The sequence below is a fragment of the Cydia amplana genome, chromosome Z (assembly GCF_948474715.1).
Source record: "Cydia amplana chromosome Z, ilCydAmpl1.1, whole genome shotgun sequence".
Lineage (NCBI taxonomy): Eukaryota > Metazoa > Arthropoda > Insecta > Lepidoptera > Tortricidae > Cydia > Cydia amplana.
In genome coordinates this window covers 4,174,950-4,188,650 of record NC_086096.1, presented here as the reverse complement: position 1 = coordinate 4,188,650, position 13,701 = coordinate 4,174,950, and the positions used below count along the sequence as shown (strand labels likewise).

Here is a 13,701-nt window from a genome sequence, read left to right as displayed (position 1 = left end):
ATCGCCACGCAATCAGGTCGAACTCCGGTCGCAAGAGCGATAGAGAGGCAAATAAGGATTTTCGATTTTTTATTCGATGTTGGCGTCAGGTATAATGAGAGAACGATTCGATTCCCTAGTTTAAAAATCAATTATTACTAAAGAATCAATAAAGTAACCCCAGGTACACAATTCCACGAAACTCATTGGTATCAAGCCGGTAGGCCGCTAATGTAAACTACCTATTTAGTCACTCGCACGACATGTTTCGGAGAGCCTAGGTCTAGTGTAAAGTGAGTCTAAACCGTAAAATTATTCAATGTTAGTATGTCTCACAACAGTTTAAATTCGATTACCTATTTGGTTTCAGGAGCGAAATACACAAACCCTTTAGCAAGCAAGGAGAACCTTTGCCTGAATATCCTTCACAATTGGCACACCATCCCCGTGTGCGGACACCGACTCGTACCTGAACATGTCGAGGTCAGAAGTCTGTACGACCCTGACAAACCCGGGGTTGAACAGGTAGGGTGTGAACTGATTGGGGATAGCGACATGCAGCGACCAGGCCCCTATTTCACCATGGCGACAGGTGCGACAATTCGACAAATGTCACTGTTGCTGACGTCACAGGCATCCATGGGCTACGGTTACCGCTTACCATCGATAATTGTCGCACCTGTCACCGTGGTGAAATAGGGGCCGGGCGGCGTCCGGTGCGGTGTTCAGTGCACGCTGCTCAAATCTCTTGGACGTTCAATCGGGCTGGTAGCTCGCTATTAAGACCGTATAATATTTCTTCTAGGGTCACACAAATCTAGCCGCCGCGACACAATCGTAGTTCTCTTTCATTTTAATACGACATTCTGAAATAGACATGAAATTCATGAATTGGGATCTCCTTCTATTACCCATTGTTTTCCAGGGAAAGATCCATATGTGGGTGGACATGTTCCTGCTGGACTCGCGACATGCAATACCTTCGCCTGTCTCCATCCGTCCTCGCCCCGACGAGCACTATGAACTGCGAGTTATTGTGTGGGACGTGCAGGGCTTGAAGCTGCCAAAGGGAGCTAATATTTATGTTAGAGCGTGAGTTTTCATCACTTTCTCTATTCATACCTACTCTTGTGGGGCTTGCAAGGCTTGAAGCTGACGAAGGAACCTAATGTAACAAAAGGCACTTTCATAAGACGTTAAGTACCCGAGGGCCTCGGAACGGAGCGTGCACCCTCTAAGCGTTTCGTGGCTGAGGCGACATACTGTTCCTATCGTCGGATAGAGCTCGGCCGCGTAGCCAACATGCCAATCGCTTACGCTCCGTAGCGATCGAAACGCAACTGTCACTGTCGCGCTAATATGGAAGAGTGATAGAGTGACACAAAGCGTTTCGTTGTCAAAGCGATAGCGATTGTCACCTTGGCTAGGCCGGCAGCTCATGGCAGATTATAATACCATAGCCTGTCTCCACCCGACCTCGCCCCGATGAAGTGACGCCCTGAGTGTGGGACGTGCTGAGCTCGAAGCTGGCAAAGGGACCTAATGTCTATGTTAGAGCGTTAGTGATTTATCACTTATATCTATCTCATACTCTTTCATAAGACAGAGTTCTAGGGCCACCCCACACACTATTGAGCGTCGGGATCTCCCCATGGATAATGGCGTCGCTGCGCAGTTGCGCCAACGTTGCGTCCAGCAGCAGTCATAGAGTTGACTAGACGCTCGGGTGGGGTTGCTCTTACCTGACAGCCACCCTGCCCTCCTAACGATAACTGCAATATCTAATTTTGAAATCTCATTCGATTGTGTGACACGTTGAGAACAAGGTAGGTATACAATTAAATGACACTTTAATATGAGTTATTGCACTTATCGTTAGGAGGGCACCGCTGAACATTCGTTAAAAAGACAAATTTATGGCTCTCAGTGTCACTTTACCTTAAGTGTCATAAGATTTTATAGAAGAAGTTTATTTTATAGATGGATTGGACCTAGTGATGAAGCCCAAGACACCGATATCTACACGAGCACAAACGGCGAAGGACGCTTCAGTTGGAGAATGATCTTCCAGTTTCAATACAAGGATACTGAAAGAAAGGTCCGGTATATATGCATTTTTTGTAGCTTCTAAATCAGTTTAGCGGTTTAAGCGTGAAGAGGTAGCAGTCAGAGTCACTACCGTATTTATAATATTATAATAATATACATAAATTATAAATTGAAATAAATTTCATATAACAAAAGAAAAAGTGGCCAGGTTCTTACCAGGTACCTTTTCTTTAGTATAATGTCAGCTATATATACTCTTTATTGCAGTTGGTGCTTCAGGATAAGGGTCCGTTCACGGAGGTGACGGAGCTGTTTCCGCCCATTCTCGTGGTCCAGGTCTTGGATATAGACGCTCCGACTCTTCAAGATTTTATAGGTACTTAAGCTTAAACAAACAATTACTCTAATATATTCGTAGCCGTAAAACCGATAACCTTTGGGGTAGACGAGTTCTCGAGTGGAGACCGCGTATAGGCAAACGTAGCGTAGGATGCCCTCAAACTAGATGGAGCGATGACCTTCGCAAGGCGGCTGCTGCAAATCAGAGTTGCCGCAAATCGTGCTCAATGGCGTGCAATAGGAGAGGCCACAGTCAAGATATCCTCTAGACTGAGCATAGTAGCGCTACCCCCTCTGTCACAAATATATGGTAGTTTTACTCCATCTTCGAGTCAAAGTGTCATTGTGTGACGTCCGTGTTTTTGAACGGACCAATCACGGCACGGGACTCGCTCACCTCGTCCACCGCACCCCAGTATTTTTGGCAGCATCGGTTTCACGAAATAATTTCTCTAAACTCCGTCTAGAGAATTCCTAGTCTATGGGAGAGGCCTATGTCCAGCAGTGGACGAGAGTAGGCTGATGATGAATATATTCATACAGGTACTCACTCACTGTCTAACCTTTCTCGTATAATTTTGTGAAGGTATGCTAACGCTGGACCTGTCGGGCATGCCGCGCGGCTCACGGACGCCGCACAGCGCGTACACTGTAACGAAGATGCGCAAAGTGAACATGTTTGCTATGCGCAACGCTCGCGGCTGGTGGCCGCTCAGGATGGTCGACCGGAACTCCGGGAACTATTATTTTGCTGTAAGTACTAGGGCTCGTTATAGGTAGTTTTAGTTATATTTAGGTACATTTCATTAATCTATGTTTGTAGAAGAATACTGGCATGGTTGATCCCACAGGCAAACTCTTCTATGGCTTTTGAGCCATGTTTAGGTATTTCTTGAAGTAGGTATAATTCCGTTTGCTTTAATTTTTGTCTAGGGTATTATAGAGCTGGAAATATCGCTGCTGCCTCAGGAGAAGGCTCTGCTGATGCCCGTTGGTCTTGGCAGGGACCCGCCAGTGCCACTGCCTGATCCAATGTAAGTAGGCTTTACCTACAGATATAAGTAGGTATATAGGTAGTTGACAATTCAGTATACTTTATGCGCCAGCTCTTTTGAATAATCCTATACTTGGACAAAAATACTTAAACAGAACAGGAACGAGGATGAAGGCTAATAAAAATAATGATATAGCTGGTCAAGCAAATCTTGTCAGTAAAAAAAGGCGCGAAATTCAAATTTCCTCCCTCCCTCCCTTCGCGCCTACATTTTACGAATTTGCCGCCTTTTTCTATTCACAAGATATGCTTGACCAAGGATACAGATTGATGATTCACGTAAGCTAGCGCGAATGGAATGAATGAAACTTTCATTACCTACTTGTATGAGTGACAGCTTTATCGGTATACATTCAGTCAGAGCCACCATTTTATATTGGTTAATGTGTGGTACACACGTAGATATTTTCATTGACTTGTGGCGAATCGCCACGCATTCAAACACCTCTTGAGAGGAAAAAGAAATAGCAAGGTAGTTGGCAACACTGCGAGAGTAAGCGATAAGAGAGAAGATGTTATTATGTTAAATGAGATTATAATGTAGTTCCCGTTGTGAAATTACTGTAGCCGGCTAGCGTAAGCTCGGCAATAAATATCGTCTACAGCAAGAAGTGGTTATCATTTAAACCGACGTGCACCGCCACCCTAAAGTGGTGACCCCAGACTCCGTTGGATTTGGAGTCTTGTTCCGCAAATTCGGCGTGGTTCTCGCTTGGAGCGGCTGTGGAATATCTGGCGTCTGTTCCTAACGCCTCAGACCTATTCCTGCCGGCTTCTACAGCGTGAGAGATCACAACTTGCATTGACCTTGGGCGGACTCGGCGGCAGCATTTCCAAGAAAAGCTGTCTACTCATATCGTCCATATCGTCAGCATCGCCGTACGGAACATAGTGCAAAGTGTTTTACGAGCAAAATAAAAGTGAAATACAGTGGTGAAGTGCATTTCGAAGTAACACAATAAGTTGTAATCATTTCGATCATAAACTTTGTCAGCCATACTTTTCTCGTGGTCAACGGGGGAAATTCAACTTCAAGCGCGAAGAGACTTCAAACGTCAAAGTCAACGTCAGTGTCAGAACTGTCAGTGGATCCACTTACGTCCGTGCTACAAGTATTTTAGTTTTGTTTGAAACCTGGACAATTGTAAGTTTTTTCTGCATTATTTTAGTGATTAGATTAACCTGTGTTCATATGATTTACTTGGAACTTTCGAGGTTACAATCGAATATTTTGTGAAAATTAATCTTATAAGCTTAATGTAACCATTTAATTATTGACTCTTAAAGTTTCTGTTTACACCTCCCTTTGCATATTGAGTTCGCAAATAACTTTTGTATTACAACAATAACACGTTGACTAGAAAAACTTACCTTATATTTGGTGGTGCCTGTAAACTTGAAATTCAAACAATACTTATACATTTTTTACTGTGTTAGGGTTACAGTGTATTTATGTAAATTACAACAACATATCAGGTTTAGGGTGCATGTATATTGAGGTTCACAAATTCTCTGGAATAATAGCCAAGTGACTATAGGTACATCCTTATTTTATCTGCCAAATATTATTATTTTGGGGTAATCATGGGGACAGAGGTGAACGCAGAAATTTTACAGAAGTTTGAAGAACTCCAGCAACGGGTGTCACAGCTTGGAGTAACTCCTACTCCACAGGTTAATGCTATTAAGGTTAAACTCCCCAGCTTTTGGACTCATCAACCTAAACTTTGGTTCGCTCAGGCAGAATCCCAGTTTGACACAGCAGGCATCAAGTCAGATGGAGCTAAATATGGCTATGTTTTGTCCATGCTTGATACAACATCAGCCAAGTTAGTAGAAGATTGTATTTTAAACCCACCGGCCGACAATAAATACATAAAAATAAAAGCAGAATTAATTAAGAAGCTTTCTATTTCTAGACCTCAAGAAATACGCCAACTGCTTAATGGAGAAGAACTTGGTGACCGGAAACCTACAGTGTTCCTGCAACATCTCCGTTCTCTGGCAGGAACTTCTATGGGAGATGAAGGCATCCTCCGTGAATTATGGCTACGTCGACTACCACTAGAGGTACAGAGAATTATTATTGGACATAAGGACCTGGGTTTGGACAGTGTAGCTGAAATAGCTGACGCACTTTTGGAGGCATCACCTCCGGCTGTTGCACCTGCTACCTGTGCAGTCAACAATAACAATACTTCTGGGCCGTCGGAAATGACTGCTCTCATGAAGTGCATTGAGGACTTAACAATGAGAGTTGAAGCCCTCAGTACCAGGGATTCCCAGCCATCTCGTTTCCGCTCCCAGCCTAATTCACAGTCGAATTCTAGACCCGGAGGACGTTGGTGCTGGTACCACAAACGCTACGGCAAAAATGCCACAAAATGTATCTCTCCTTGTACCTGGAAACCCCGTCAAGAGGGAAACTTTCCAGGCAATCAGTAGTGGCGGCTTCTGATTGCTCAACATCCGGCCGCCGTTTATTTGTCAGGGATTCCAAGACAGGTCACCTATTCTTAATTGATACTGGGTCTGATATCAGCTGTTTCCCACGCAACCTGCTTAAGGGAAGATATATTGCCACAACGTTTTGACGTTCGAGCCGCCAATGGAAGCGCTATAAAAACTTATGGCACACTTCCCTTGCAGTTAGATCTAGGTTTGGGTCGATTTTTCAAATGGAATTTTGTGATTGCAGATGTTGGTGCACCTATCATCGGCTCAGACCTATTGGCTGAATATTACCTGATACCTGACTGCCACAACCAACAGCTGATAGATGGCAACACAAGGAACTTTGCTCCGGCTACCATTGCCCAAATTAATCAACAAAGCGTCAAGGCAATTGTTGCAGAGTCACCATTCTCAAAAATCCTGTTGGAATTTCCTGATATTTTGCGTCCACCTGGACTCCCACGGATTGTGAAGCACTCAACAGTACACCACATCATCACTACAGAAGGGCCGCCTGTGTCATGCCGCCCACGAAGACTTGCCCCTCAAAAACTACAGGCAGCAAAGAAAGAGTTTGATGATATGTTGAAGTGTGGAACTGCTCGCCTATCAAGCAGCCCCTGGGCCTCACCCTTACACATGGCAAGAAAAGGTGAGCATGGATGGCGTCCGTGTGGCGACTACCGTATACTAAATTCTAGAACAGTTCCGGATCGATACCCGGTGCGTCACATAGGTGACTTTGCACACAATCTGGCAGGCTCAACAATTTTTAGCACGATAGATTTAGTAAAAGCCTATCAGCAAATACCAGTCCATGAGGCCGACATCTGTAAAACCGCTATAACGACCCCCTTTGGACTATTCGAGTTTCCCTTCATGACCTTCGGGTTGCGCAATGCTGGACAGTCTTTCCAGCGCTTCATGGATGAAGTCGTGAGGGGACTTGATTTCTGCTACCCGTACATTGATGATATCCTTGTGTTTTCCAGGGACCCTGCAGAGCATGCTCGACATCTTCGAGCTCTGTTCCAGAGGTTGTCCAAGTATGGAGTCGTCGTCAACTCCTCGAAGTGCGTGCTAGCCGCAGACGAGGTGACTTTTCTTGGGTATCGTATAAATAAAAACGGCACATTTCCGCCCTCAGAGAGAATAGAATCACTACGAAGTTTTCCGCTACCAAAGACGGTTGAAGGCCTTCGTAGATTCTTAGGCATGGTAAATTTTTACCGCCGGTTCCTCCCAAAAGCGGCTGAACTCCAAGCACCACTCACAAATGTGTTAGCATCCCCACAACTAAAAGGGCCAAAGCCGGTGCCTTGGACGCCTGAGCTGGAGCTCGCGTTCAACAAATGTAAAGATCATCTTGCCACCGCTACTCTATTAGCCCATCCTATTGATGATGCTCAATTGGGACTCTTTACAGACGCGTCATCAACCCATGTGGGGGCTTGCTTACAACAGAAAGTCAATGAGAACTGGCAACCTCTTGCCTTCTTTAGCAGGAAACTTCCAGCTCGATATACGAGCTGGCCAGCCTACTATCGCGAGTTGCTAGCGGTGTATGAGGCGGTGCAACACTTTCGTCACGTGCTTGAAGTACAGCACGTCACCATATACACAGATCACAAACCATTGATCTACGCCTTTTCTCAGCGTAGGGAGAAACTGCCTCCGGTACAGCTCAATCAGCTCTCTTTCATTTCTCAGTTTACGACGGATATAGTCCATGTCCAAGGAAAGGAGAACGTCGTAGCGGACACGATGTCAAGAGTGGAGGCGATTCGGATCGAGGAGGATTACGCGGAATTGGCGAAGTCCCAAGATACCGACGAAGAACTTCGTAAGTTACAAACGAATTCTTCTTTAAAAATCGAAAAGATTAATTTACCAGGCATCGATGTGGAAATATTTTGCGACGTATCGACAGGAAAACCTCGTCCATACCTAACTCCAGCCTTCCGTCGGAAGTACTTTGAGAAGATCCACAAGCTTAGCCACCCTGGCGCTCGAGCTTCGGCCCGCTTGATGGCTGATCGTTTCGTCTGGCCTAACATAAGGAAGGAATGTCGACAGTGGGCACGTAGCTGCCTCGCTTGCCAACGCTGCAAAGTTACCAGACATGTAAACGCACCGTTGGAGAAGTTTACCAGCCCTTCCCTTCGCCTACGCCATGTACATCTCGACATCATCGGCCCCTTGCCCCACAGTAAAGGTTACCAGTATTGTTTGACAGCTGTCGACAGATTTACCCGGTGGCCAGAGGCTTGGCCAATGGTCGGGATCACGGCAGAAGAAGTAGCAGAAACGTTCACCCGGGAGCGGATATCCCGATACGGGGTACCCTCTGTGGTGACTACTGACCAAGGACGTCAGTTTGAATCAACCCTTTTCCATCGCCTCATGGACGTTTGCGGTACTAATCGCGTTCGGACGACAGGGTATCACCCACAAGCGAATGGTATGGTGGAGCGCATGCACCGTCAATTAAAAGCGGCGGTCATGTGCCACGGAGAGACCTGGCTAACAGCATTGCCTCTGGTATTATTAGGCATGAGAGCCGCACTTAAAGAGGACTTGAAAACGTCTGCCGCCGAGCTACTGTACGGCGAGCCTCTTCGCCTTCCCGGCGAGCTCGTCGTTGCTCCAGAGAAAACAGCAGGTTCTGAGGTAATGATGGATTTTGTTACTCGATTGAGAAACCATATGAAAGGACTACGAGCCACACCTGCTGCCCATCATTCCCAACCATCTTCATTTGTTTTTAAAGACCTGAATATCGCGACACACGTATTTCTCCGGGACGATTCAGTGCGGCGCTCTCTGCAACCACCTTACACTGGCCCATATCTGGTCAAACAGAGGCAGGGCAAAACCCTGACCATAGATATAAACGGCAGAGAGGCTACCGTCAGTATTGACAGAGTAAAACCAGCACACATAGATAGCTCGGAGCCCAGTCAAACTTCTGTTCTGCCGTTACCTGCTGCAGCCCCTGCACCAGATGTTTCTCCAGCGCCAGTGCCCATTCCAGGTCCTACTACCCATCCTCCAACTCCTGATCCTATACCTATAGTCACTAGGGCAGGGAGGATAGTAAAGAACAAGAATAGGTTAGATTTATAATATTTTAATTGTAATATTGTTGTGTTCAAAAATTATCACATGATATGGTATGTAATATTTTTGTTTGTCTGTTATAAAATTTTATGTGGTTTAATTGTCTCCGTGGGGGGGTGGTGTGGCGAATCGCCACGCATTCAAACACCTCTTGAGAGGAAAAAGAAATAGCAAGGTAGTTGGCAACACTGCGAGAGTAAGCGATAAGAGAGAAGATGTTATTATGTTAAATGAGATTATAATGTAGTTCCCGTTGTGAAATTACTGTAGCCGGCTAGCGTAAGCTCGGCAATAAATATCGTCTACAGCAAGAAGTGGTTATCATTTAAACCGACGTGCACCGCCACCCTAAAGACTCATTCATTCCATTCGTGCCAGCTCTTCTGAGTCGTCCACTATGTTTGTTCGGTTGCTAAAGCTTTGGTTTCCTCCGAAAGCGGTGCCGTCATATAGCGGCCGTCTCCATACAAATACTACGACATCCATATTTAGCCGTATTATTTAGTATGGAGACGGCCGCTATATGACGGCACCGCTTTCGGAGGAATCCAAAGCTTAAGTTTCATCAATAAGTGGGCTATAATTTACAATCTAAACAATAATACCTATTTTCTCTTTCAGCCACCAACCACATGTTTCACGCAGCAAATCCGACACATCACTAGTTCAGTGTGGACCAACAACGCGGCTTCTCGTGGTACTCGGTTTTCTATTCCTCGGTGGCTGTCTCTACTGGCAACTGCCTATCATAGTGGTTAGCAGCATACCTTCTATGAATATATAAGTTGGGTTAATCAACTTTTTCTTGTCAAACGTTCTATGGTTATACGGTCGCCTGAGTCACTCTTAAAATTCTAGGTTTTTAGTGTTTAAATGAACCAAACTTGCATTTTATGATAAGACCTTTCCATAATGGGACATCTACTGAGCATGTTAGTAGAACATGGTACAGCAGTTCTTCTAACAATCTATGCTACTATTGTCTCCTCGCTGATGGGACAGAATAACAACAAGAAATGGTTGATTGACCCAGTTACACGAACGAAATCCGACTCATTGGTCCACCACTGTGCACCAGCGCTACGCTTACCTATCCCGTCGCCAGGTACAAATTAATAGTAGTACCTGTAGTTTGTTATAGGTAAAATATGTCAATTTATACTTGTTAACCAAAATTTATTACTTATGCTATTATTTGTATTAAGTGTGTTATTTAGTTGTGAGGTTATTATTTTGTTGTAATCATGTTGCGTTTAATAAATCATTTTGTTTAGAATACATTGTGTTTTTAGCGAATGTGAAAGTCCTTAATCTTGGTACTTGTCTTAATATATACTGGGTCAACCAAATCTTGTCAGTAAATAGGAACAAAAAAAATATACTCATCCTTTTCTTTTGGGTGCTAGTACCAGTGTAAGACAAAGATAGTACGATTCTCTTGTCTATGTTTGAAATCAAACAGACCTTTGACACACTATAGGGTGATTGCTATTGTTATTGGCCACTGTTAACAATAGGGCTCATTTTCGCTTGTTCCTTTCTGATTTGTTAGGAAAGGCCAATTATTGTGTAGTGGCCAATAACTAGGTACTTATAGCAGTTCACCCTACCTACCTACTAAAGAAGTGACTAAAACCTCCAGTAGCCGATTTGAATCGGTACAGTACTAACCTTTTATATGTGTGGCGGTCAAAAATCGTGGGTTTAACCTTTTCGACGCCGTGTCAAACACAAAAGCTGTCACGCTGACGCCACGTCATCGAAGTGTCAAAACTTAAATTGAACTTTATGCATATGCACGTAGGTCTATGTTGCTCTGTGCTCTGTGACTGATTAATCGGTCTTTGGCGTTGAACCTACGGTGCGGATATATCGGTCATTGGCGTCCAAAAGGTTTAAACCTCGTTTGTGCTGTAAACATAGAGCAAAAAAAAATCTGACTTTCTCGGTGATAAAGTTCAATTTAGTTTAGCAAAAAGTAAAAGGTCCGTCCACTATGACCAGTAACTGAATGACATTCTAAGTAGGCTGTATTTACAGATAGGATTATCTGTCTAAATGGCACAAGAAATGGAGCAAATGAAAATTATTATAAGTTAAATAGCTTTAATAGTTATTTACACATTATTACACAAATTAGGTACAATTAATCAACGTTACTTTACACTTAAAAGCTCATACTGCAGAAATATCTGCATAAAAAAAATGTATCTCCTAATAAATACTTCAAACTTACTTCATTATTTTATTAAAAGAGGTAGTTATTATTGTGTTTAACCCATTGGTAATCATGATTAGAAAAGTATTAACAAATTGAAAAAAAAATCCCCCAATTAACCTTTTCGACGCCGTGTCAAACACAAAAGCTGTCACGCTGACGCCACGTCACCGAAGTGTCAAAACTGAAATTGAACTTTATGCATATGCACGTAGGTCTATGTTGCTCTGTGGTCTGTGACCCATTAATCGGTCTTTGGCGTTGAACCTACGGTGCGGATATATCGGTAATTGGCGTCCAAAAGGTTAAACAAATAAATCAAAAATGTCACACACACATACAGCTACCAATATAGGTAAACCACAGACAGCATACATAACACTTAAAATTGATCGCAGCACTATGGACATTAGTCATTACTCAACGATTTTAGGCATTATCAGGCTTGGCTACAAAGTACCTACAAGTGCATGCGGCCTACACCAATTTTGGTGTCTAGCCATAGTAGTTGCCGCGCACCGCTAAGGAACGGACGCCTGCTCGCGCTTGCGCCACCTAGCTCATATCTGTCGTAAAAGACGCGTTTTGGTAGAGAGCATGAATCTTCTGTACCAAGTACTATTATTTATTCTGTGGCATGGCATTATTGGCGTCCAAGGAGTCAAGATGCCACACCATTACATAATAAATGTTCCTTGTATTGTTCATAAATTATTTCATAGTGCATTCTTATCTGCGGGACGGGACTTAACCTTTTGGACGCCAATGACCGATATATACGCACCGCAGGTCCAACGCCAAAGACGTATTAATCGGTCATAGACCACAGAGCAACATAGACTTAGGTGCATATGCATAAAGTTCAATTTCAGTTTTGACACTTCGGTGACGTGGCGTCTGAGAGACAGCTTTTGCGTTTGACACGGCGTCGAAAAGGTTAATCGCGTAAAAGTTTTAAAACCTAGGTAAATTTGTATGACAGGCATGTCACTTGAAACGCTGGAGGTAATTTGAAAGCATTCACGATTTCCGTTAATGTAAATAATAATATCCACACTGTTCAGAGTTAGCTCAGACGCACTTTACAATCAATGAATCTTTGTTACCGTCCAATCTTCGAGCAACACCGGGAACGGAGACGGCATTCGTACTATTTCCCCTCTGCCGAAGCACAGTAACTGTACCTATGGCGGTGCGTGTTGTGACTCGTCCGTACACGAAAAGAGATCGAGGTGTGCAAGATTTGTCTTTGACATGTGTATACACCGTGTTTTTTTTGATTTCCGTTAATTTCAAGGGTGCATTCCTGAGCTTAAATCAAGTAACTTTCTCAAAGACACCGATATTCTAATTAACTCCATTTCGGAGATAATCAATGATTTATTTTTTTGCTATAAGGCCTCTACAAGCGTGTACACTTGCCTTAGGGCCGGTTTACATATTGATTAGTGTTTAGAATGAGTTCATACATTTGCTACTAAACTTAAGTACAATCTCGGTCGATCGATGTTCGAAATGACATAGATATGTCACAGATTTCAATTGTTTATTTGAGTTAAATGTAATGCCCGTGTTACATTACAACAACGCTATATGCTACATTTAATTAGTTTTTAAACATATTTTTTTTTTAATTAACTATGCCATTTAGTTCTCTTAAACGTACTTAACCATACCCCGAAGTTAACGGAATTGAATAAAAACACGGTGTATATAATTTTCTATGTATTTGTGTCGTCATTACAGTTTGGATATGTATGTAGTGAGTGTGAAGTGCGACTGTGTGCACGTTTCCGCAAAAAATGGTACAATGATTTGTACGGAAAGATATCGCTTGGGCTCCTCCCTTCTGACACAGTATAATAAAGAGTACTAGCATACAGCATGGACACTCCCTGCCTCCCGTTGAAAGTGCCGCCCACCCGCTGAGACCCGCTCTCGGTTACCTCACAGTTAAGCTTTGGATTCCTCCGAAAACGGTGCCGTCATATTACGGCCGCTATATAGCGTTGACTGACGTCACTAGAACGTTGTCTATGTAAACAAGATGGCGCGGTTTCCTAGACGGCGTTACGGTACGTTGATTGTCAACGTAACGTCAGATGACGGCCGTCATGACCTTGTCGATAGTTTCGTGAACGTTTTATTAGATAGCGGTGACGCCATTTTAAATAAATGACACGAGATTTGAATAAATGATTCCGTACTACGATTATTTTCCTCTTCTGATGATATTTCATCCTCCAAGTAAATTATAGATGATCAAGCAAATCTTGTCAGTAGGAAAAGGCGCGAAATTCAAATTTTCTATGGGACGTTATCCCTTCGCGCCTACATTTTTCATATTTGCCGCTTTGACCTTGGTGGCTGACGGTGTGTTATGACGCCGTGGTACTTTCCACATGTCGCCACCGTAAAGACGGCCGTCTTTTGCTGCCGCTATATGACGGCCGTCATATGACGGCACCGTTTTCGGAGGAATCCAAAG

At 43.7% G+C, this 13,701-nt stretch overlaps 1 protein-coding gene across 1 annotated transcript in view; it reads left to right on the top strand.

Moving 5' to 3' along the window:
- Window positions 1-9,779, top strand: part of LOC134661742 (otoferlin-like) — a 49,563-nt gene extending 39,784 nt beyond the window's left edge. The window contains exons 28-34 of the mRNA XM_063517923.1: window positions 350-504; window positions 905-1,071; window positions 1,960-2,077; window positions 2,296-2,404; window positions 2,954-3,120; window positions 3,301-3,401; window positions 9,617-9,779. Coding sequence (XP_063373993.1) covers window positions 350-504; window positions 905-1,071; window positions 1,960-2,077; window positions 2,296-2,404; window positions 2,954-3,120; window positions 3,301-3,401; window positions 9,617-9,779 — 980 coding nt within the window. The remainder of the gene's footprint in view (window positions 1-349; window positions 505-904; window positions 1,072-1,959; window positions 2,078-2,295; window positions 2,405-2,953; window positions 3,121-3,300; window positions 3,402-9,616) is intronic.
- The last annotated feature ends 3,922 nt before the right edge of the window (window positions 9,780-13,701 follow it).